Here is a 21,172-nt window from a genome sequence, read left to right on the forward strand (position 1 = left end):
GAGAGGGACTCAGAGAAGACATAGCAGAGAGTGTCAGGACGGAGGCGGAGAAGAAAGAAGGAAGGGAAGTAAGGGGAAGGGAAAGAAAGGAAGTTCTCCAAACGAGCGAGCAGTTTATTGGCTTGGAGGTGGCACGGTGCTGTGTGTTCACGAGCCAGCGCTGTAGGCTTCAGTAGTTTATTAATAGCTGTCTGCTTTCCTTGGAGTGAATTATCAGCTGACTAACCACTATTTGCATCTTTTTGTTCTTCTGACACTCAGGCCTTTTAGATACTTGACTTTGAATAGGTCGTTTTAGACCGTCTTACTGTAGCATATTGTTTTCTGTACTGTAACATCAGAGAGCAGGGTAATATGACCAACTCTGATGGCTGACCAAGGCGGAGAAGTGTCTTTTACTCAATAAACAAAAGTCAGTTTATTGAGCCTCCTCTAGGAGATGGCCATTGTGTAGTGAAATTTACTGCTGCTGCTAATAATAATAAAATGAAAATAGTAATTTATTGAGTGTCTATGTGCTGTGATGGGAACTTTGTATTCATAATGTATTTGAACCTCATAGTTTATTAAGATTTTTTTTGTGGGGGGCTCCTGGCTGGCTGAGTCGGTTAAGTTTCTGACTCTCAATTTTGGCTCAGGTCACGATCTCATGGTTTGTGAGATTGAGCCCTATGTTGAGCCTGCTCTCTCCCTCTCTCTGCCCCTTCCCTGGTCGCATGCTCTCTCTCTCAAAATAAACAAACATTAAAAGTTTTTTTAAATTAAATTTATTATTATTATTTTTTTAATGTTTATTTTTGAGAGAAAATGAACAGGGGAGGGGCAGAGAGACAGGGGGACAGAGGATCTGAAGAAGGCTCTGTGCTGACAGCAGACAGCCTGATGCGGGGCTCCAGTTTGTGAACCATCATATCATGACCCGAGCCAAAGTCGGACACTTAACTGACTCAGCCACCCAGGCACACTGATTTCTTTTGTTTAGAGACAGGGAGAGAGCATGAGCAGGGCAGAGGGGCTGAGGGAGAGAGAGAGAGATGGAAAGACAGAGACAGAGAGAGAGAGAGAGAGAGAAAGAGAAAGACAATCTTAAGCAGGCTCCATGCTCAGTGTGGTGCCTGATGTGGGGCTCAATCCTGTGACCTGAGCCAAAATCAAGAGTCAGACGCTCAACTGACTGAGCCACCCGAGTGCCCCTGATCCTCATAGTTTAGATTGATTACTATTATCCTCTCTTACAGATGCAGGAGCTGAGGCCTCAAAGAGGCTCAATAAGAGTTTGTATGTCTTTCATCCGGGGGGTATTTCCAAGTTTGAACAATAAATGTCTTTAGCATTATTTTTCCTTAATTTTTACACTTTTTTATGACTTACCAAGGTTATCTATTGGAATTCCTTCATGGTGGTGGGGGGAGTCTAGAGATTTTTATTATTAAATTATGCATTCAGTAAGCAGTATATTCCTATTTTGGCCCATGTACTATTCTGTGTAAAGTGGATATAAGATGAACATAGACCTTCATGGTCTCAGCCTATTGACACAATAACAGCTCTATTTTTAAAAAATAGTTTATTTATTTTTGAAAGAGAGTGCGCAAGCAGGGGAGGGGTGGAGAGAGAGGGAGACAGAGAATCTGAAGCAGGCTCTATGCTGACAGCAGTCAGCCCAATGTAGGCCTCGAACCCATGAATTGTGAGATGACCTGAGCTGAAGTCGGACGCTCAACTGACCGAGCCACCCAGGTGCCCCTTATATGTTGTGTTCTAAAAGAGATGTGTGTATGAAATGCCATGTTAGGGCATAGAATCCCTTCTAGACAGAAAATCTTATGATTTCATCAGTCCCAAGACATTGTGGCAGGGTGCACACTGCTTTGTTTTGAGCAGCTTAGAGCCGTGTGTGGCCAAGGCTTGGTCAACTTGCCAGGACCTGGGTCAGGTGCTTAACCTGAAAGGCTTTAAGTATAAGATTCGTCTCATTATCAACTTGTTTTTAAAAGTTCTGTAGCTTGCAGTTTTTGGTTTCTCATGTTAAGGAGCTTGGAAGTTACCACTCTGTCCTCACAACACCTAAAAACCTGAGCAGACAGAAAAACCAGTAATTCTTTTTGGATCCATAAGAGAGGGGAGGACACAGGGCAGACTGCTGCCTCTGAGATTGGAGAGACAGGTGAGTACAGGGAGTGGCATGCAAAAACTGTCACGGGAAGCAGTGTCAGAATAGGAAAACCTGAATTATAATAGATGAATTGCTGGAGGCTCTGGACAAGCCCAAGAATCAAAAACTCTAGGAGGAGCCAGTCACAGGGGGCCCCCACAATATTGTGAGATTTATTTCCAGGGGCTCAGCCAGATTCTCACAGGAGATATTGGGGAAAGATCTTCCCATGCATCTGGCACGTGAGAAGAAAGGAACCGTTTTGAAATATGGCAGGACAGTTTTTTCTTCTTAACAAGACCTGCCCTCAAGGGAAACTAGTTAACCAGAGCCCAGCCTGTTGGAGTAGTATCAGAGCCTAACTGACCTGGGGAAAGGGAAGTATCCAACTCCAGTCATCTCTAGCCTTCCACGTGGGAGAAAGGAAATATCCAGTTCCATCCTTGAGGGCAAAGAATTCCCCACGGAAGGGATACAGATGGGAAATGATGAAAAGACATCATATATCATCAGGGATATACAAACTAAAACAACGTTGAGATACCACTATGTACCTATGAGAATGGTCAATGTCCCAGAACACTGACAACATCAAATGCTGGCGAGGATGTGGAGCAACAGGAACCCTCATTCATTGCTGGTGGGAACGCAAGATGGTACAGACACTTTGGAAGACAGTTTGGCAGTTTCTTATAATACTAAACACATTCTTACTCTGTGATCTAGCAGTCACATTCCCTGGTATTTACCCAAAGGAGTTGGTTGTTTTTTTGTCCACAAAAAACCCTGCACACAGATGTTTATAGCAGCTATATTCATCATAATGGCCAAAAGTTGGAAGCAACCAAGATGTCCTTTAATAGTTGAATGGAGAAACTGGGGTAGATCCAGACAATGGAATATTGTCAATCGCTAAACATAAGTGAACTATCAAGTCATGAATAGACATGGGGGAGCCTTAAATGCATATTTCTAAGTGAAGGAAGCCAATCTGAAAATGCTACACACTGTATGATTCCAACTATATGACATTCTGGAAAAGGCAAAACTATGGCGATAATAAAAAGATTAGTGGTTGCCAAGGTTGGAAGTGGGGAGAGGTAGGTATAAGCAGGGCATAGAGGATTTTTAGGGTGGTGAATCTATAAGATATCATGATAAATATGTTTTTGTACTTTTGTCCAAACACAGAGGCTGTGCAACACCAGGCATAAACCCTTATGTAAACTATGGACTTTAAGTAATTATGATGTATCAGGATAGGTTCATCAGTTTTAAAAGTGTACCACTCTAGGGGCACCTGGGTGGCGCAGTCGGTTAAGCGTCCGACTTCAGCCAGGTCAGGATCTCGTGGTCTGTGGGTTCGAGCCCCGCGTCGGGCTCTGGGCTGATGGCTCAGAGCCTGGAGCCTGTTTCCGATTCTGTGTCTCCCTCTCTCTCTGCCCCTCCCCCGTTCATGCTCTGTCTCTCTCTGTCCCAAAAATAAATAAAAAAAAAAGTTGGAAAAAAAAATTAAAAAAAAAAAAAAAAAAGCGTACCACTCTGGTGAGGGATATTGATAATGGGGGAGGATATACATGTGTGGGGGCAGGAGGTATAATAGGAAATATTTGTACTTTCCCTTGAATTTGCTGTGAACCTAACTGCTCTAAAAAAATACTCTTAGTAAAGTACTGTAGAATTATCATATTTTATGTATGTGTGTGCATGTTTATACACACACACGTAAGATGATAAAAATATATATGTACATATGTTTAACTTAATGAACAAATGAACACAGTCTTGGAGTGAGTTAGATGTACTTTAGTTTTAGTTTCTTCATCTCCAAAATGGAGACAAAATACTGATATTTCTCTTGGCTCTGATGCTTTATTCAGGTCAGGTCTTATAGGAGAGTTGGGTTGTTGCCTCTTATCGATAGACCTGATTCCCGTGCTCCCTTTCATGGAAACTTTACATATTTTATTATTTTAATTTTTATCTATTTGTATTTCATAAGTTAAAGTGGATATTTTGGAGGAGTAAGATTAATTTCTTATGGGACCTTTAAAAATTCATATTACCATATTTATCAATATTGCAATTCCCTCTGTGTTCTTGCCTATATTTTACAAAAGATCATAATGGGAGAGATTATAAAATATGCATTATTGATCTGATTACTATGGAGAATACCATCTGGCAAGTAAGTTGGAGTTTGGATCTGATGTTGGGAGAAGGGTAGATTAAGTTTAGCTTAATAGACATAGGAAATTATGTTCACTCTTAGTTTTCCATCTTAAAAATGAAATGGAGGCTGGTATTTCTAGCCTGTGGCTTAGGGTAACACTCTGCTTCTTATGATAATGGCATAACTGGTATCAAGCTAACCCTCTCTCTATAAATAGTTACAGAGCTGGACAGTATAAATGAAGCACTCTTGCCAAGCAGTGGACAGGAGGCAGTATAAAATTTCAGTGCCTAAGGAAAGGAAACCTTATGAGGTGAGCTCTGCAGTTCTCTTTGTGGGGGCAATTTCCCAGCTCTGCCCAGAGAGCTGGAATCTCAACAGACCATAGTGCCTCCACTTGGCTGAGGAGGCAGAGATCAGGGTGTAGGGCAGCTGAAGTGGTTGGAGTCCGTGAGACAGGTCATCACTGAGTAGGGAATTTTTGAGAGACACAAGCTGGGCCGGGGGAGGAATTCCTAGGAGTCGGTAGCTGTGGACTGGGCTATGTATGCGCAGGGCAAAACCACCTGAATTTAACTACGTAGGTAACAGCTGTACAGGACAGGAGTAGAGGTCAAGCAGTCTGTGGGTGGCTGAAGAGTCAGGGACTTTGAAGTTGCAGCCCTACCAGAGTGGAGAAATCTCATTAGAACTTTACTACCCCTGGCATCCAGATGCCAGAAAGTTCATGCCTTAAGAATAAAGATCTCACTCCAGAGTAAGACTCACCCTAACAAGACCTAAAACCAAGCCCCAACCAAGGCTGGGTCCTGTCAAGTTAGAGAAGAGTCAAAAATACCATGGACTTTCCTCAGATCCACACTAAACATAGTGTCGAATCCTGCCTCCACAAATTCAAGGTGGTCAGGCAGTAATTGAACTGCCTGATAAAATAGAAATCGGCACTCTTCAGAGGAAGATAGCAGTATTCATAGTTTCTGCATGCAACATCCAGAGTGGTCAGTGTTCAATAAAAAGTTAGTAGACATACAAACAGACAGGAAGGAAATAGTGACCCATATTAAAGAAAAAACAAAGCCTGTAGATGAGAGAACTCACATAGCAAAATAGCTATTACAAATAATTTATTTTATTTTATTAAACATTTCTTTGTTTATTTTTGAGAGAGAGAGAGAGAGAGAGAGACAGAGCACAAGCAGGGGAGACACAGAGAGAGAGAGGGAGACACAGAATCTGAAACAGGCTCTAAGCTCTGAGCTGCCAGCACAGAGCCCGACATAGGGCTTGAACTCACAAGCTGTGAGATCATGACCTGAGCCGAAGTTGGACACTCAACCGACTGAGCCACCCCATTGCCCCTATTTTATTTTTTTAAATAAATGCTGTTCTTTTTTTTTTTAAGCTTATTTATTTTGAGAGAGTGTGAATGCATGTGGGGGAGGGGCAGAGAGTGTGAGCGAGATAGAGAGTATTCTAAGCAGGCTCTGTACCATCAGTGCAGAACCCAGTGTGGGGCTTGAACCCACAAACTGCAAGATCATGACCTGAGCCAAAGTCTGGCACTTAACTGACTGAGCCACCCAACTGCTCCTATTACAAATAATTTAAAGGATTAAAGAAAAATACAGTGAACAATAAGTAGTCTCAGCAGAGAAATCAAAACTATAAAAAGCCAAAAACAAATTCTAGTACTAAAAAGTATAGAAACAGAAAATGAAGATTTCACTTCACAGTAAGTTGAATATAACAGAAGTCAGTGAAGTTGAAGGGAGTGCAATAGAAATTATCCAGTCTGAAACACAGAAAAAAAAAATATTGAGGAAAAATGAACTAAGCCTCAGGGACCTGTGGGACAGGATAAAATTGTCTAATATATATGAGTGTTGGACAGAAAAAAATGTTAAGAAATAACGGCTGAAAGCTTCCTAAATTTGGTGAAAAACGTTGACTTACAGATCTAAGAAGTTCAGCAAACTCTAAAAAGGATAAATATTGGGAAAGTTTAGGCATATGATAGTTAAACGTCTGAAATCTAAAGTGAAAATCTTGAAGACAAAGAAAAAGAAACATTCTCTATGGGAGTAGGAAATCCCACTGACCTTTCACCAGAACCAGTAGAGTTCACACAATGAAAGATCTTCAAAGTGCTGAAAGAGAAATACCAAACACCTGTCGTCCCAGAATCCTTTATCTGTTGGAAATATCCTTCAAAAATGAGGATGAAATGAAGACATTTTTTCAGGTAACAGTTAAGAGAGTTTGTTGCTAGCAAAGCTGCATTACAGAAAAAACACTAAAGAATATCCTTCAGGCCAACAGGACGTGAGAGCAGATGGACATTTGGATCAATAGGGAAAAGCGAAGGTTGCTGGAAATGGTAAATAATGGGCAAATATAAAAGACTCCTTTTTTTCTCATCGTTTGCTTAAAAGACAACTAATTGCTTAAAGCAAAAGTAATAACCCTGTAGAATGAGGCTTAGAATATATGTAAAGGTAAGATATGACAAAACTTGCACAAGAAATGGGGAGAGGGGAGATAAGTGGAACCTTACCTGTCATAAAGTTATTACATTTGTGAAAAGAAGAAGTGGGAAGTAGGAATGTTGTGTATAAAGTGAGGAAAGAGTAAAGTAAGAGGTAGGAAATGTCAGACATGAAGAGGTATTATATTGTCTCTAAATAGACTCTGATAAGTTAAGGATGTGTATTCCTTAGCAGAACTCCTTGGTAGAACAACTACAAGGAAAAAAAATAACACAAAGAGGTGTATTTATCTGAGAGGCCAATGAAGAAATAAAAAGCACTAAAAAATAGTTAACCGCCCCCAAAAGCAGGAAAACAGCAATATAAGAGCAAAAAAACAGAAGAGAGAAATGGAAAACAAATTTAAGACAGTTGACTTAAGCCTGACTGTGTTAACAATTACATTTCAATGGGAATGGATTAAAACTCCAGCTAAAGGCAGAAATTGTCAGAATGGTTAACAAAGCAGGATGTATGTCCTGATATAGGAGACCTGTATTTTAAATCTGTTTTTTAGTGCTTATTTATTTTTGACACACACACACACACACACACACACACACACACACACACACACAGAGTGTGAGCTAGAGGGGCAGAGAGAGAGGGAGACACAATCAGAAGCAGGCTCCAGGCTCTGAGCTGTCAGCACAGAGCCCGATGCGGGGCTCGAACCCACGAATCGCGAGATCATGACCTGAGCCGAAGTCAGATGCTTAACCAACCAAGCCACCCAGGCACCCCTAAGAGACCTGTATTTTAAATTTAAAAAACAGGTTCAAAGTAAAAACAGGGTCAAAGATATGGAAAATATATCTTATATAAATAATAAGCATAGGAAAGTTGGCATAACTATTAATTTCAGCTCATAATACCTTATGACAAAAAATATGACAAGAGATTACAGAGGGTTATTACATAATGATAAAAGGAGCAGTTTGTCAAGAAGACATACATAAATATGTATGTACCTAATAATCAGAGAGTGTTAAACTTCATTAAGCAAAAACTGGTTAAAACTAAGGGAGAAAGGGACAAATCCACAATCATGTTCAAATATATTAATACCCCTCTCAGTAATTAATAAAACAAGTCAAAAATCTGTAAGGATATAGAAGAACTAAGCAACTCTATGAACTACCTTTTCCTAATTGACATTTATAGAACATTTTACCCAATGGCAGAATACACATTCGTTCCAAGTGTACAGAGAATGTTCATTGAGATTTTTGTGTTATTGAGGACATGATAGACGAAGTTAATATGTAGATAATATACTGGGAGGAGAAAATTTCAGTATTTGTCAATGATACTGGAATTAAAATAAAATTAAAAAAAATAAAATTTGCTAGGTTTGATATTTAGAATATACAAGGAATTCCTGCAAACGAAGAAGAAAAAGGCAGCAATCCCAGTAGAAAATGGGCAAAGAATTAGAACGAGTTTATAGAAGAAGAAACCCATAAGGTTAAGCATAGGAATAGATATTCAAACTCATGAGCTATAACAAATATTAAAATTAAAACAAGATATCTCCTTATACCTTAGACTGACAAAAGAAATGTTAGAAAGCTGGATAATCCAAGTGTTGGCAGGAATGTGAGAATATAGTAACCTGTATTCTTTGCCAGTGAGAAGTAGACTGGTAAAGCCATTCTGGAACACATTCTTGTAATAACTAACTGAAGTATACATACATCCTTTAGCTCAGCAAATCTGCCATATATATATGTATGTGTGTGAATGTGTGTGTGTGTGTGTGTGTGTGTGTGTGTGTGTGTGTGTGTGTGTGTATTCATTCATTCCATGGCACTTACCAGAGACATACATTATTTGTGTGCTCAGGGAGTTGGAGGATGAATGTATTTCCATCCTAGGGGTGGGGGTGAGTAGGCAAAAAGTAGGGTATTTATATCATGAAATGATTTGCAGCCGTTAGAAGTAACAGATCCAATATACACAAAACAACATGGATGGAACTTTAAACACAATTTTTTAAAAAATTTTTTTAACGTTTATTTATTTTTGAGACAGAGAGAGACAGAGCATGAACAGGGGAGGGGCAGAGAGAGAGGGAGACACAGAATCTGAAACAGGCTCCAGGCTCTGAGCTGTCAGCACAGAGCCCGACGCGGGGCTCGAACTCACGGACCACGAGATCATGACCTGAGCCAAAGTCGGACACTTAACCGACCGAGCCACCCAGGCGCCCCAAAATACATAATTTAAGTCAAAAGTGAAACAGAATAACACAATGCCACTTTTGTAAATTAAAAGAACAGGAATACAAAGATTTCTTAGGAAACAAAAAACATGAGCCATAAAATTAAAAAGTGATAAATTAACTTGACCCAAACTAAAAATGTTTGTCCTCTGCAGCCAATTAAGCCGACTGTGCTCTTTCCCCGTGGGGCCCAGTGTGCATTGGCTGTGAACAGCAGCCTCCTTGGTAGTGTATGCAGCCTGTTGGTTGTACGGGTTGCCCTAAGGGACCTTGGAGACAGTTTTCTTCTGGTGGACGTTGAGGTTTGGCCTCACGCTTTCTCCAGTCTAGGCTCCAGACAGGTGGGGTGCCTTTGGAAAGCCCCAGGGCACAGTGGCCAGGGTCCACATTGGCCAAGTCGTCATGTCCATCCGTACCAAGTTGCAGAACAAGGAGCATGTGATTGAGGCCCTACCTAGGGCCAAGTTCAAGTTCCCTGGCTGCCAGAAGATCCACATTTTCAAGAAGTGGGGCTTTACTAACTTTAATGTGGACGAATTTGAAGACATGGTGGCTGAAAAGCGGCTCATCCCAGATGGCTGTGGGGTCAAATACACCCCTAATCGTGGCCTCTTGGACAAATGGAGGGCTCTGCACTCATGAGAACCTCAGCACTGCCTTTCCCCATTCATGCCCACCAATAAATCCTGCTTCCTGTCAAAAAAAAAAAAAATGTCTTTTAAAAAACACCAAAAAATGAAAAGACAAGCCATAGAATGGGGAAGAATATTCAGTACTTGTATATATAACATTCAGTTAAAAATATTTAGTACATGCATATGTTTGTACCTAAAATATATAAAAAATTCTTATAATTTAATAACAAGAGGGTAAACAGCTTAACCAAAAATGGGTAAAATATTTGAAGAGACACTTTACAAAAGATGTACGAATGGTAATAAGCACATGAAAAGATTCTCAACATTGTTACTCATCATAGAAATACAGATTAAAACCATAGTGAGATAACATTACATATCAACTAGAATGACTTAAGTTTTGAAAAAAGATAACAAAGTGTTAGCAAGAATATGAAGTAAATGGAACTCTTATATTGCTGTTGTGAATGTAAAATGGTGCAACTCCTTTGAAAACCAGTTTGGCAATCTCTTAAAAAGTTATACATACACCTGCCAAATGGCAGTCATTCCACTCATAAGTATTTACCTAAGAAAAAGTAAAAGCATATGACCAAATAAGACCTGTACATGAATGCTCACAGCAGCTTTATTCCCAGGAGCTCCAAACTGGAAACCAACCCAAATGTCTATCAACAGGTGAATGGATGAACAAAATGTGACATATTCACACAGTGAAGTACCATTTAACAATGAAAAGGAACAAAGTTGATACGTTCAGCATCGTGGATGAATGTTAAACTCATGAATGAGTACATATTAATATTATTAAGTACATATTTTTTTTTTAATTTTTTTTTTCAACGTTTATTTATTTTTGGGACAGAGAGAGACAGAGCATGAACGGGGGAGGAGCAGAGAGAGAGGGAGACACAGAATCGGAAACAGGCTCCAGGCTCTGAGCCATCAGCCCAGAGCCTGATGCGGGGCTCGAACTCACGGACCGCGAGATCGTGACCTGGCTGAAGTCGGACGCTTAACCGACTGCGCCACCCAGGCGCCCCTATTAAGTACATATTAATATTAAGTACATACTAATATTAATATTAATTAGTACACATTAATATTAATTGATATTAGTATAATAGTATATTATGACTACATATTATATGTTTCATTTATATAAAATACAAGTTAATTATTAATAATTAAAAGCAGATTGTTAGTTACCTTGGATGAAACATGAAGGGAGAAATGGATTGCAAACGGGCACAGGAATTTTTTGAGATAGAAATGCCCTGTGTCTTGATAATGGCAGTGGTTTTGTGAATGTATATAACTGTCAATACTCTTCAAATTGTATACATTAAATTGAAGCAGTTTATTGTATGTAAATTACTCCTGGATAAAGTTGATAAGAAAGAGTAAATGCATATCAAACATACATATATTAAAAGAACATAAGCGAATGTATCCATTAAACAATAGAATGGTTGCCTCTGTAGGAGGAAGAAATGGGAGAAAAAGGGGAATAAGATTTATGACTTGATTTATACTATTTTCCATAGGGTTCTTTGCAATTCCCTCAATGTGGTTGGGTAATCGTTTCTGTATGCCGGTACATTCTGTGATAGTTAGGAGACTAGCCTATCTGAATGCAGGAAAGACCCTCTAGGGAGCAGAATAGCCAGCATGTACGCTAAAATCCACATAACATTGCTGCGTAAGAAATGAAAGAATATTGAGGGGCGCCTGGGTGGCGCAGTCGGTTTAGCGTCCGACTTCAGCCAGGTCACGGTCTCGCGGTCCATGAGTTCGAGCCCCGCGTCAGGCTCTGGGCTGATGGCTCGGAGCCTGGAGCCCGTTTCCGATTCTGTGTCTCCCTCTCTCTCTGCCCCTCCCCCATTCATGCTCTGTCTCTCTCTGTCCCAAAAATAAATAAACGTTGAAAAAAAAATTTTTTTTAAAAAGAAATGAAAGAATATTGAAATAAAGGTACACCGTGTTCATGGAGCAGAAGGCATGATCTTAAGATACTGAATCTCCCCAATTTGTTTTAGGATTCAACACATTTCCACTAAAAATCCCAGAAGGTGTGGTGGGTTCTTTTAAAAATTCACTTTTTTGCTAGAAATTGCTGACTCTAAAGTTAATATGAAAATACAGAGAATTTTAAATTGTCAGAATAGTTTTGGTAGGGCATGTGACTCTTGATCATGGGGTCGTGAGTTCAAGCCCCAGGTTGGGCACAGAGCTTACTTATAATGGCTAAAATTAACAACTCAAGAAACAACAGATGTATGATGGCAAGGGTGCAGAGAAAGGGGAGCCCTTTTGGACTGTTGGTGGGAATGCAAACTGGTGCAGCCACCCTGGAAAACAGTATGGAGGTTCCTCAAAAAATTAAAAATAGAACTACCCTGGAGTGCCTGGGTGGCTCAGTCAGTTAAGCCTCTGATTTTGGTTCAGGTCATGATCTTGTGGTTCATGAGTTTGAGCCCCACATCGGGCTCTCTGCTGACAGCTCAGAGCCTAGAGCCTGCTTCAGGTTCTGTGTCTCCCTTTCTTTCTGTCCCTCCCCCACTCACACTCTGACTCTCTCTCTCTCTCTCTCTCTCAAAAATACATAAACATTAAGAAAACATTTTTTTTAGCAATAAAAAAAAAGAACTACCGTATGGCCCAGCAATTGCACTACTAGGTATTTACCCAAAGGATACAAAAATGCTGATTCGAAGGGACACATGCACCCCAATGTTTATAGCAGTGCTATCAACAATAGCCAAATTATGGAAAGAACCCAAATGTCCATTGACTGATGAATAGATAAAGAAGATGTAGTATGTGTGTGTGTGTGTATATACACACACATATGTAGTATGTGTGTATGTATATATACATATGTGTGTATACACACACATACTACATATGTGTATATATACACACACACTACATATGTATATATACACATACACACATACGTATACACACATATCTATATATATACACACACACACACTACATATGTGTGTGTATATATGTATATATATACACATATATACATACACACACATACACACACAATGGAATATTACTCGGTGATCAGAAAGAATGAAGTCTTGTCATTTGCAACAGTGTGGATGGAATTAGAGAGTATTAGTGAAATCAGAGAAAGACAAATGTCTGATTTCACTCATGTGGAACTTAAAATAGATGAACATAAGGGAAAGGGAAGGAAATACACATACACTGACTGTGTTCCTTATGCTGTGCCTTTTATTCCTATGACTTACTTATTTAATAGCCAGTTGATTTTTGATAAAGATACCAAGGCAATTCAATAGGAAAAAAATACAATCTTTTTGATAAATGGTAGCAAACAAATCTTGACTCATGTTTCTCACCATGTACAAGATTAACTTGACATGTATCATATATCCAAATGGAAGTGCTAAAACTATAAACAAAATATAGGGCAGAATCTTGGTAACCTTGAATTTGCTAAAGATATCTTAGGGAGGGTAATAAAAAGCATGAAAACATTAATAAATTGGGCTACATCAAAGGTAAAAAATTTTGCTCTTCAAAAAACATTGTTAACAAAAATTTTAAGGCAAGCCATGGACCTGGAGAAAATTTGCAAACCATAAATACAATAAATAACTTGTAATTTGAATACATCAAAGTGGGCAGAGATGTAAATAGACACTTTACCAAAGTAGATATGCAGATGGCATGTGAGCACATGAAAAGATACTAAACATGATTAGTCCTTAGGAGAAAGTAGAAATTAAAACCATAAGAAAGTATTACTCTAAACTCTTTAGAATGGCTAATATGAAAAAGATAGATTACATCAGGCGTTATCCAGAATGGGACAGCTGTTAACACTTCTGCACTGCAAGTGGTCATGGAAAATGGTACAACCACTTGGAAAAGCAATTTGGCAGTTCTTAAAAACATTAAACATTCACCTAACATACCCAGCTATTCCTCTTCAAGAGGGGTGAAAGTGTATGTTCATGCAAAGACTTGTACATGTGCATTCATCATAGCTTTGTTTGTAATAGCTCCAAACTAGAAACAACTCAAAGATCCATCAGTAGGTAAATGAATAAATTGTGGTACATCTACACAATGGAATGCTACTCAGCATTAAAAAGGAATGAACTTAAAAGAGTGAACTGTTTTTTCCCAGTTTTATGAGATATAATTGGCACACAGCATTCTATTGGTTTTAGGTGTACAGCACGATGATTTGATATATGTATGTGTTGTGAAATAACTACCACAACAAATTTACGTAACGTCTGTCATCTCATGTGAGTACAAAAGAGGAATGAACTGTTCATACACAAATAACATGGATGAATCTCACAGTAATTGCGCTGAGAGAGAGAAGCCAGACACAAATGAGTACGTAAAATATGATTCTATTTATAAAAGGCAAACTTATTTATAGTGACAAGAAGCAGGTCAGGGGTAGCTTGGGAATGGAGTAGGGTGAGGGGTGGGATTAAAGGAGCCTGAGGAAACTTGTGGGGTTGATATCTTTCTTATCATAGTTGTGGTGATGGCTTCACAGATGTATGTCAAAATTCAAGTTGTACACTTTCTATATAGACAGTTTATTGTATGTTAATTTAGACCTCAGTAATACTGTGGTTTTTTTTAATTTTTAAAATTTTTATTTATTTTTGAGAGAGACAGAGCACAAACAGGGGAGGGACAGAGAGAGAGGGAGACACAGTTCAAAGCAGGTTCCAGGCTGTGAGCTGTCAGCACAGAACCTGATGCAGGACTTGAGCACATGAACTGTGAGATCATGACCTGAGCTGAAGTCAGATGCTTAACCGACTGAGCCACCCAGGCACCACAGTAATACTGTTTTTAAAAATAGCCAGAGATGGGGCGCCTGGGTGGCTGAGTGGGTTTAAGTGTCCAACTTCGGCTCAGGTCATGATCTCATGGTTCGTGAGTTTGAGCCCTGCGTCGGGCTCTCTGCTGTCAGCATAGAGCCTACTTCGGATCCTGTTTCCCTCTCTCTGCCCCTCCTCCACTTGTTCTCTTTCCCAAAAATAAATAAATATTTTTAAAAAATAGCCAGAGGAAAAGGAGTGATTACCTTCCAAAGAACAACAGTTAGACTGACAATTGACTTCTCAAGAGCAGCAGTAAAAGCCAGAGACAGTGAACTATTTTATTTTGTGTAAAGAAAACACCTGTCAACCTAGAACCCTGCATATGCATGTTTCAAGAATGACACAAACACTGAAGAAAGTTCATACTAACAGATACTCAGTAAAGGCACTTACAAAGCATAAACCTCAGAAAAAGGAAAATGATTCCAGAAGAAAGACGCAGGAAGGAATGGTAAGCAAAGAGAATGGTAAATGTCAGGATATCTAAGCAAACATTGATGCTGTTGCCCAATATTTGGTATTATAGAAACAAAGGGAGAGAACTATACTACTAGTCAGTAATAGCATATCAATTGAGAGAGGTTAAGAGTTAAAGTATTCTTCTTACATTGTTTGGTAGGAGGGTTCAATATATTGATAAATTTAGAATTCTAAGTTTTACGTGCAGGTGAGTTTTCTCGCTTAACTGCTACATGAATAGAGTGTGTAAAGTGCGTGACTCCAGAACTAACAGAAGAAAAAAATGTAGCGAGGAAAAGAAAAAAGAAGGCAGGATGTCAAACAAATGTTTGAAAGAAGAGGCCAACACTTATACATGAAACAAAAAGTTGAATGTATTAGTCATTTGAGCAAGAACTGTGCTTGTAAGACATGGTTTCTTAGAACAAAACAGCCCTCTTTCCTAGCAGTGGTTTTCAGAGTTTTGTCAAGAGCGTTTTCATGTTAATAATAAGATACTGGTTGCCCATTGCAGTGGGTTGCCATTTGCATTGATGTTGCAAAGTGATGGTGGGTACAACGGCTCACACCTTAGCACGGAGCAAAGCAGGGTACCAAACTGAACTAACAGTCATTGTACTTTTCACTGCCCCACACACTGAGGGAAAAAAAAGCCAGTTTCATTTAAGAATGTTTAAAATTTTTTTTATTAAAAATTTTTTTATTAAAAATTGTTTAATGTTTATTCTTTGAGAGAGAGAGAGAGAGCACGAGCAGGGGAGGGACAAACAGAGGGAGACACAGAATCCAAAGCAGGCTCCAGGCTCTGAGCTGTCAGCACAGAGCCTGACATGGGGGGCTTGAACTCAACGAACCGTGAGATGAAGTCAGATGCTTAACTGACTGAGCCACCCAGGCATCCTGAGAATGTTGTTTTTTAATTTAAATTAAATTTATTAATTTTTAAAAGTTTATTTTGATGGGGGGAGGGGCAGAGGGTAGGGAAGAGAGAGGGAATTCCAAGTGGGCTCTGAGCTAAAAGGGCTAACAGCATGGAGCCCAACCCAGGGCTCGATCTCACCAACTGTGAGATCATGACCTGAGCCAAAATCAAGAGTTGGATGCTCAAACAGCTGAGCCACCCAGGCAGGCGCCCCTAATTTTTATTTTAGAGAGTGTGTGTGAGCATGAGCAGGGGAGAGAGAGAGAATCCCAAGCAGGTTCCACGCTCAGCATGGAACCCAACGCAGAGCTTGATTCCACAACTCTGGGATCATGACCTGAGCAGAAATCAAGAGTCGGACGCTCAACCAACTGAGCCACCCAGGTGCCCCTCACTTAATGTTCTTGGTGAGGGGTGTCTGGCTGGCTCAGTTGGTAGAGCATGTAACTCTTGATCTTGGGGTCGTGAGTTTGAGCCCCACATTGAATGCAGAGATTACTTAAATAAGTAAACTTTTTTTTGAAGAAAGTTCTTGATGAAACAGATCTTAATTTGACTAAATCTTGACCTTTGAGTATATATCGTTTTTCTAAAAAACAAATATGATGGGAGCATCTGGCTGGTTCAGTTGGTAGAGCATGCAGCTGTGGATCTCGGAGTTGTGAGTTCGAGCCCCGCGTTGGGTGGAGAGCCTATTTAAAAAAATAAATAAATAATAACAAAACAAATACGATGATGAAATGGGAAATATGCATCAGTATGCATAAAGCACTATGCACACTGACGTTTTATTATTGTGTCAAGGAAAAGCACTTGTGTGATGGAGCTGCAAGCTGAACTAGCTACTCTTTTGAGGGAACACCATTTTTACTTGGAAAAATGACTGACAGGCAAACCATGGTTATTCAGACTTGGGAATTTGGGAGACTTTCTCAAAAAGGAATACAGTACACCTGTCACTTCAAGGGAAACAACGGACTTTTTTGTTATGTAGATAAAACTTGAGCTTTCAAATGAAAATTAGAATTCTGAAAAGCTTCTGTCTGCTGCCACGAAACTGACACCTTCTCAATATTTAAACACGTTTCTGAGGAGATTGGTAGTGATGTTAACAAATGTGATTTTTTTAATATGGCAAAATGGGTGTGAAAACATTGGAAGTTTTGTATAACTCAGTGAACTAATAATGTCCAAAAGACCACTGTTATGATGTTAACAAATTATGCGTGGCTAAAAGATTCATTCAAAGTGGATGTTAATGTAACCAAGTATGAAAATGTTTACTGATATGCTTTCCGATTCAATATTGCCACTAACTTGTAAGAAACTACTGCTTTTTGAGTCTGGGGTAGCATCAAAGAGGAATATCCATAACCATCTGAAAAGGTTATTATAATACCTTTCCCTCTTCTAACTGTGTATCTGTGAGAGGCCAAAAAAAATTTCGTATATTTAAAACATTTCACAACAGATTGAATGTGGAAATGGATGCATATCCAGACTTTTATAAAGCTGTAAATGACATTTGCACAAATTTAAAACAGTGCCACTCTTCCTACTAATTTTGGGGGGGAAATAGTTATTTTTCTTAAACTTATAATATGAGCTTTATACTGTTAATTTTAAATTGCTATTTAAATATTTCTTAGTTTTTTTTATTATTTTTTTTATTTATTTCTTAGTTTTAATGTCCAATATAGTAAATGTTAGTATAATTATTAACCCGTATCATATAGGCCCTCTTTGGAATCCTCAGCGAGTTTTAAAGACGTAAAATGGTCCTGATACCAGGACTTCAGGAACCCCTGTTTATTCTAGAGTCTTCAAAAGGGTGGAGTTCAGGCATTGGTAGACTTTCAGAAGTAAGAGTGTTTAAGGGTTGGTTGACCTTTAGCTCTGGATACACAGCTGTCTGAGTAGGATTCTTGTTAAATGGAATGGCTCTCAGAAGCATGGTCATTGAGGTGAAGCTGTTGTTGATTGCCTGGCTTTTCAAAAGCTTGTATAATGGTGTGAAGCTATCATTGATTTGGGTGAGCTCGAAACCAGTTCTGGTAGTTACTTCTTGCTACAGAAAAAGAACACTCACTACTTTCTTAAGTGGTTGGGAAGCTTTTATTCTCAATGGGAAAGATGGGCAAAATAGAGCGCGCAACTCTCATAACTCAAAAATAAAAAGACAACCCAATTTTTCAAATGGGCAAAGGATCCGAATAGCCATCTCTGCAAAGAAGATGCGGGTATTTCCTGCTTTGCAAAAGTTTGTGTTAGCCACTTTGCTTTTCCGAAAGACCTGCATTATTAGTACCTGTTTTCGCTGAGAGAACTCTGAAGAGGATTTTTGTTTTCATGAAAAAAGGTGAAAAGAGAAAGTAGCGTTCGGTGTCTTGCAGTGAGTTATTATCCAGGAAGCGTGCCCTTCAAGCAGTGAGAGTGGCGCCCCCTAGTTCCTTCCGCGGGAACCACAGTCACTGTGTCTGCCTCAAGCTGCCATAAGCTTTGAACTGTGTCTGTGAGCATCAGTGCTTTATCTCAACTTATTTTGTGCATCCTTTAGCAAGATGTGTCCTAAAATACCAGAAAAGCCTAAAGGGTTATTATTTTTGCGCCTGGGAACGCTCAAACATTTTTCCATATAAACTAGTGGTAATTGCTTCCTCACTTTAGGCCATTTTGGCTTATGAAAGGTTTCATAGGAATGCTCTGCTTTCGGATATTGGGGAAACCTGTGTACACATGGTCGGTAAGCACGTGAAAAGATGCCCAATATCATGAGTCACCAGAGCAGTGCAAATAAAGATCACGATGAGACACCACTTAACACCTAGGAGGATGGCTGTAATCGAAATGACAGGGCAAGTGTTGGTGAGGATGTGGAGAAATTAGAGCCCTCATGCACTGCTGGTGGGAATGTAAAATGGTGTAGACACTTTGGAAAACAGCCTGGCAGTTCCTTAAAAAGTTAAACACAGGGTTACGAGGGTGTCTGGGTGGCTTGGTCGGACTCTTGGTTTTGGCTTAGGTGATGATCTCACGGGATTCTCTCTGTCTCTCCCTCACTCTCTGCCCCTCCCCCGCTCTCTCTCTTTCTCTTTCTCTCAAAATAAGTAAATTAACGTTAAAAAAAGAAAAGTTAAGCACAGGGCTAACATTTGACCCAGAGTTTATACCTAGGATCTCAAGAGAAATGAAAACACATGTCCAAATTAAAACTTGTACACAAACTTCCATAGCGGCATTATTCATAACAGCCAAAAAGTGGAAACAACCCAGATATCTATCAACTGGTGAGTGGATAAATGAAATGTGGCCTCTCCACACAATGGAATATGAAGAAAGGAATGAGGTACTGATACATCCTACAACATGAATGAACATTGAAAGCATGTGAACCAGTCATAAAGGACCACATGCGCTATGAGATGTCCAAATGAGGCAAATCTGTAGAGACAGAAAATAGATTAGTGTTTGCTTAGAACTGGAGGGATGGGAGTATGAGAGGTAAAGGGTATAGGGTGGCTCTTCCTGAACCCATACCTGCCAAGGCTACGTCAGCATGGGCATTGGGAGGAATGCCCTTCCTGGGAGCCTTAGCAGTTCATTTCCTGTTGGTGCGGGTTTAGGAACCTGGAAATTCTTTTAAGATTTAGTAGTCATGGGCTGTTGCACGCTGGGCTTGGAATTTGTTTGGCTCTAGGTTCTCTTGAAACCTAAGAAGTCAGCTCTAGAAAGATTTTTTTTTTTTTTGAGATAATTGTGGAAATAATGAATGTGGACTGAGCATTTGATGATATTAAGAAATTAACTTTGTTAGATGTGATCATGATATTGTGGTCACAATAAGGAAATCTCTTTCTGTCTTATAATTATGTCCAGACAAAGTATTTAGAGATGAAATAGCATGATGTCAGGGACTTATTTTAAAATAATGTAGCCAAAACAGAGAGAAGGAGAAAGAAAGAGGGGCGGGGGGAGGGAAGGGAAGAGAGAGAGCGAAAGAAGAAAGGAGTGAAACCAGGAAACCAATAGCAAAATGTTTTAATTGCTTAATCTGTTGGATGGGGTTCATTACATTCCTCTCTACTTTTGTGTAGTTAGAAAACTTTCATTGAAAGTAAAATCAGGGGCGCCTGGGTGGCTCAGCTGGTTAAGTGTCTGACTCTTGTTTCAGGGCCAGGTCATGATCTCATGGTTCGTGAGTTCAAGTCCCACATCAGGCTCTGTGCTGACAGTGTGGAGCCCGCTTGGGATTCTCTCTGTCCCTCTCTCTCTGTCCCTCCCCAATTTGCGCTCTCTCTCTCAAAATAAAGAAATGTTTTTAAAAAATCAAAAATCTTTCATAGGCAAATAACCATAGATGTGAAAGATCGTATTTAGACTCTGATCTTTGACTTACTGGCTTCTGTGCTCTATCCTTCCCTTGAGTTAATCTGTGGCTACTTGGTGAAACCTGTCCTACAGTAGGCTAGGATAGGAGACAGTACTCGAATCTGATCTTCCCCTGTGGGTCCACTCCAGTTGTCTGGCACAGAACTGCAGGTTGAAAAAGGTTTGGGGCCTCAGTTTCATCTCTTATGAAAGTTGCTGCTTGGGAGTGTCCCCTTACCACTCCTTCAGTTTAGAGTATGGATTTGTAGAGCAAGGGAGGGAAAAGTCTCGTGCATGTATGTTCATATTTATACATACACAGGAATACACAGTACATATACGTTTGCATATATATGCATAAAATCACTCTGGAAGCATAAAACCCCAAAATAGTAACTTTGATTGCCTTCAGGGAAGAGAAATGATAGTTGGGAAAGGTTACAGGATGAAAGAGGACCAAAGACCAAGTCCTGGAGGAATTTATAACTAAGGGGTGAGCAGCACACGTGGTCACTGCTTAGAAAGTCACCCCAGATAAAACTTTTGTTTTTCTTAAAATAAAACTTTTAAGAAAGCATGAGAAGGAGCAGCCAGAGAGAGAGGAGGGAAAATCAGAGGGAGAAAAGAGTTTTAAAAAGTAGTGCAAAGGCATGCATGTGCCCTTTGACCCCCCATTTCCTCCCCTAGGAATTCATCTGCAGGTATTCTTGCACACTTACAAAATGATAGCACTGTCGTAGTTTTTATTTGTTTGCTTTTGGCAGCATTGTTTTTAATGGTGAAAGTTTGGAAGGCGGCGAAGCATTC

The 21,172-nt window shown here is 39.6% G+C and overlaps 2 protein-coding genes and 1 non-coding gene across 9 annotated transcripts in view; all 3 read left to right on the top strand.

The window, feature by feature from the left end:
* Positions 1 to 21,172, top strand: part of ST3GAL3 (ST3 beta-galactoside alpha-2,3-sialyltransferase 3) — a 204,274-nt gene that overhangs the window by 29,758 nt on the left and 153,344 nt on the right. The gene's annotated exons all lie outside the window — the stretch shown is intronic.
* LOC112849134 (small nucleolar RNA SNORA70) lies at positions 9,227 to 9,359 on the top strand. Its single transcript, XR_003222563.1, has one exon. It is a non-coding gene; the product is annotated as a small nucleolar RNA SNORA70 (small nucleolar RNA).
* Positions 9,415 to 9,789, top strand: LOC147577970 (large ribosomal subunit protein uL16-like). The gene has a single exon (XM_086716727.1). The coding sequence runs from the start codon at positions 9,480 to 9,482 to the stop codon at positions 9,717 to 9,719; it is 240 nt and encodes a 79-aa protein (XP_086572853.1). The 5' UTR covers positions 9,415 to 9,479; the 3' UTR covers positions 9,720 to 9,789.

Source organism: Puma concolor, chromosome C1, assembly GCF_028749965.1.
Source record: "Puma concolor isolate L17-30 chromosome C1, mPumCon1.1.hap2, whole genome shotgun sequence".
Taxonomy (NCBI): domain Eukaryota; kingdom Metazoa; phylum Chordata; class Mammalia; order Carnivora; family Felidae; genus Puma; species Puma concolor.

Excerpts from the sequence above, each read along its gene's own strand:
- LOC147577970 (XM_086716727.1), top strand. The coding sequence starts at position 9,480 with ATGTCCATCCGTACCAAGTTGCAGAACAAGGAGCATGTGATTGAGGCC.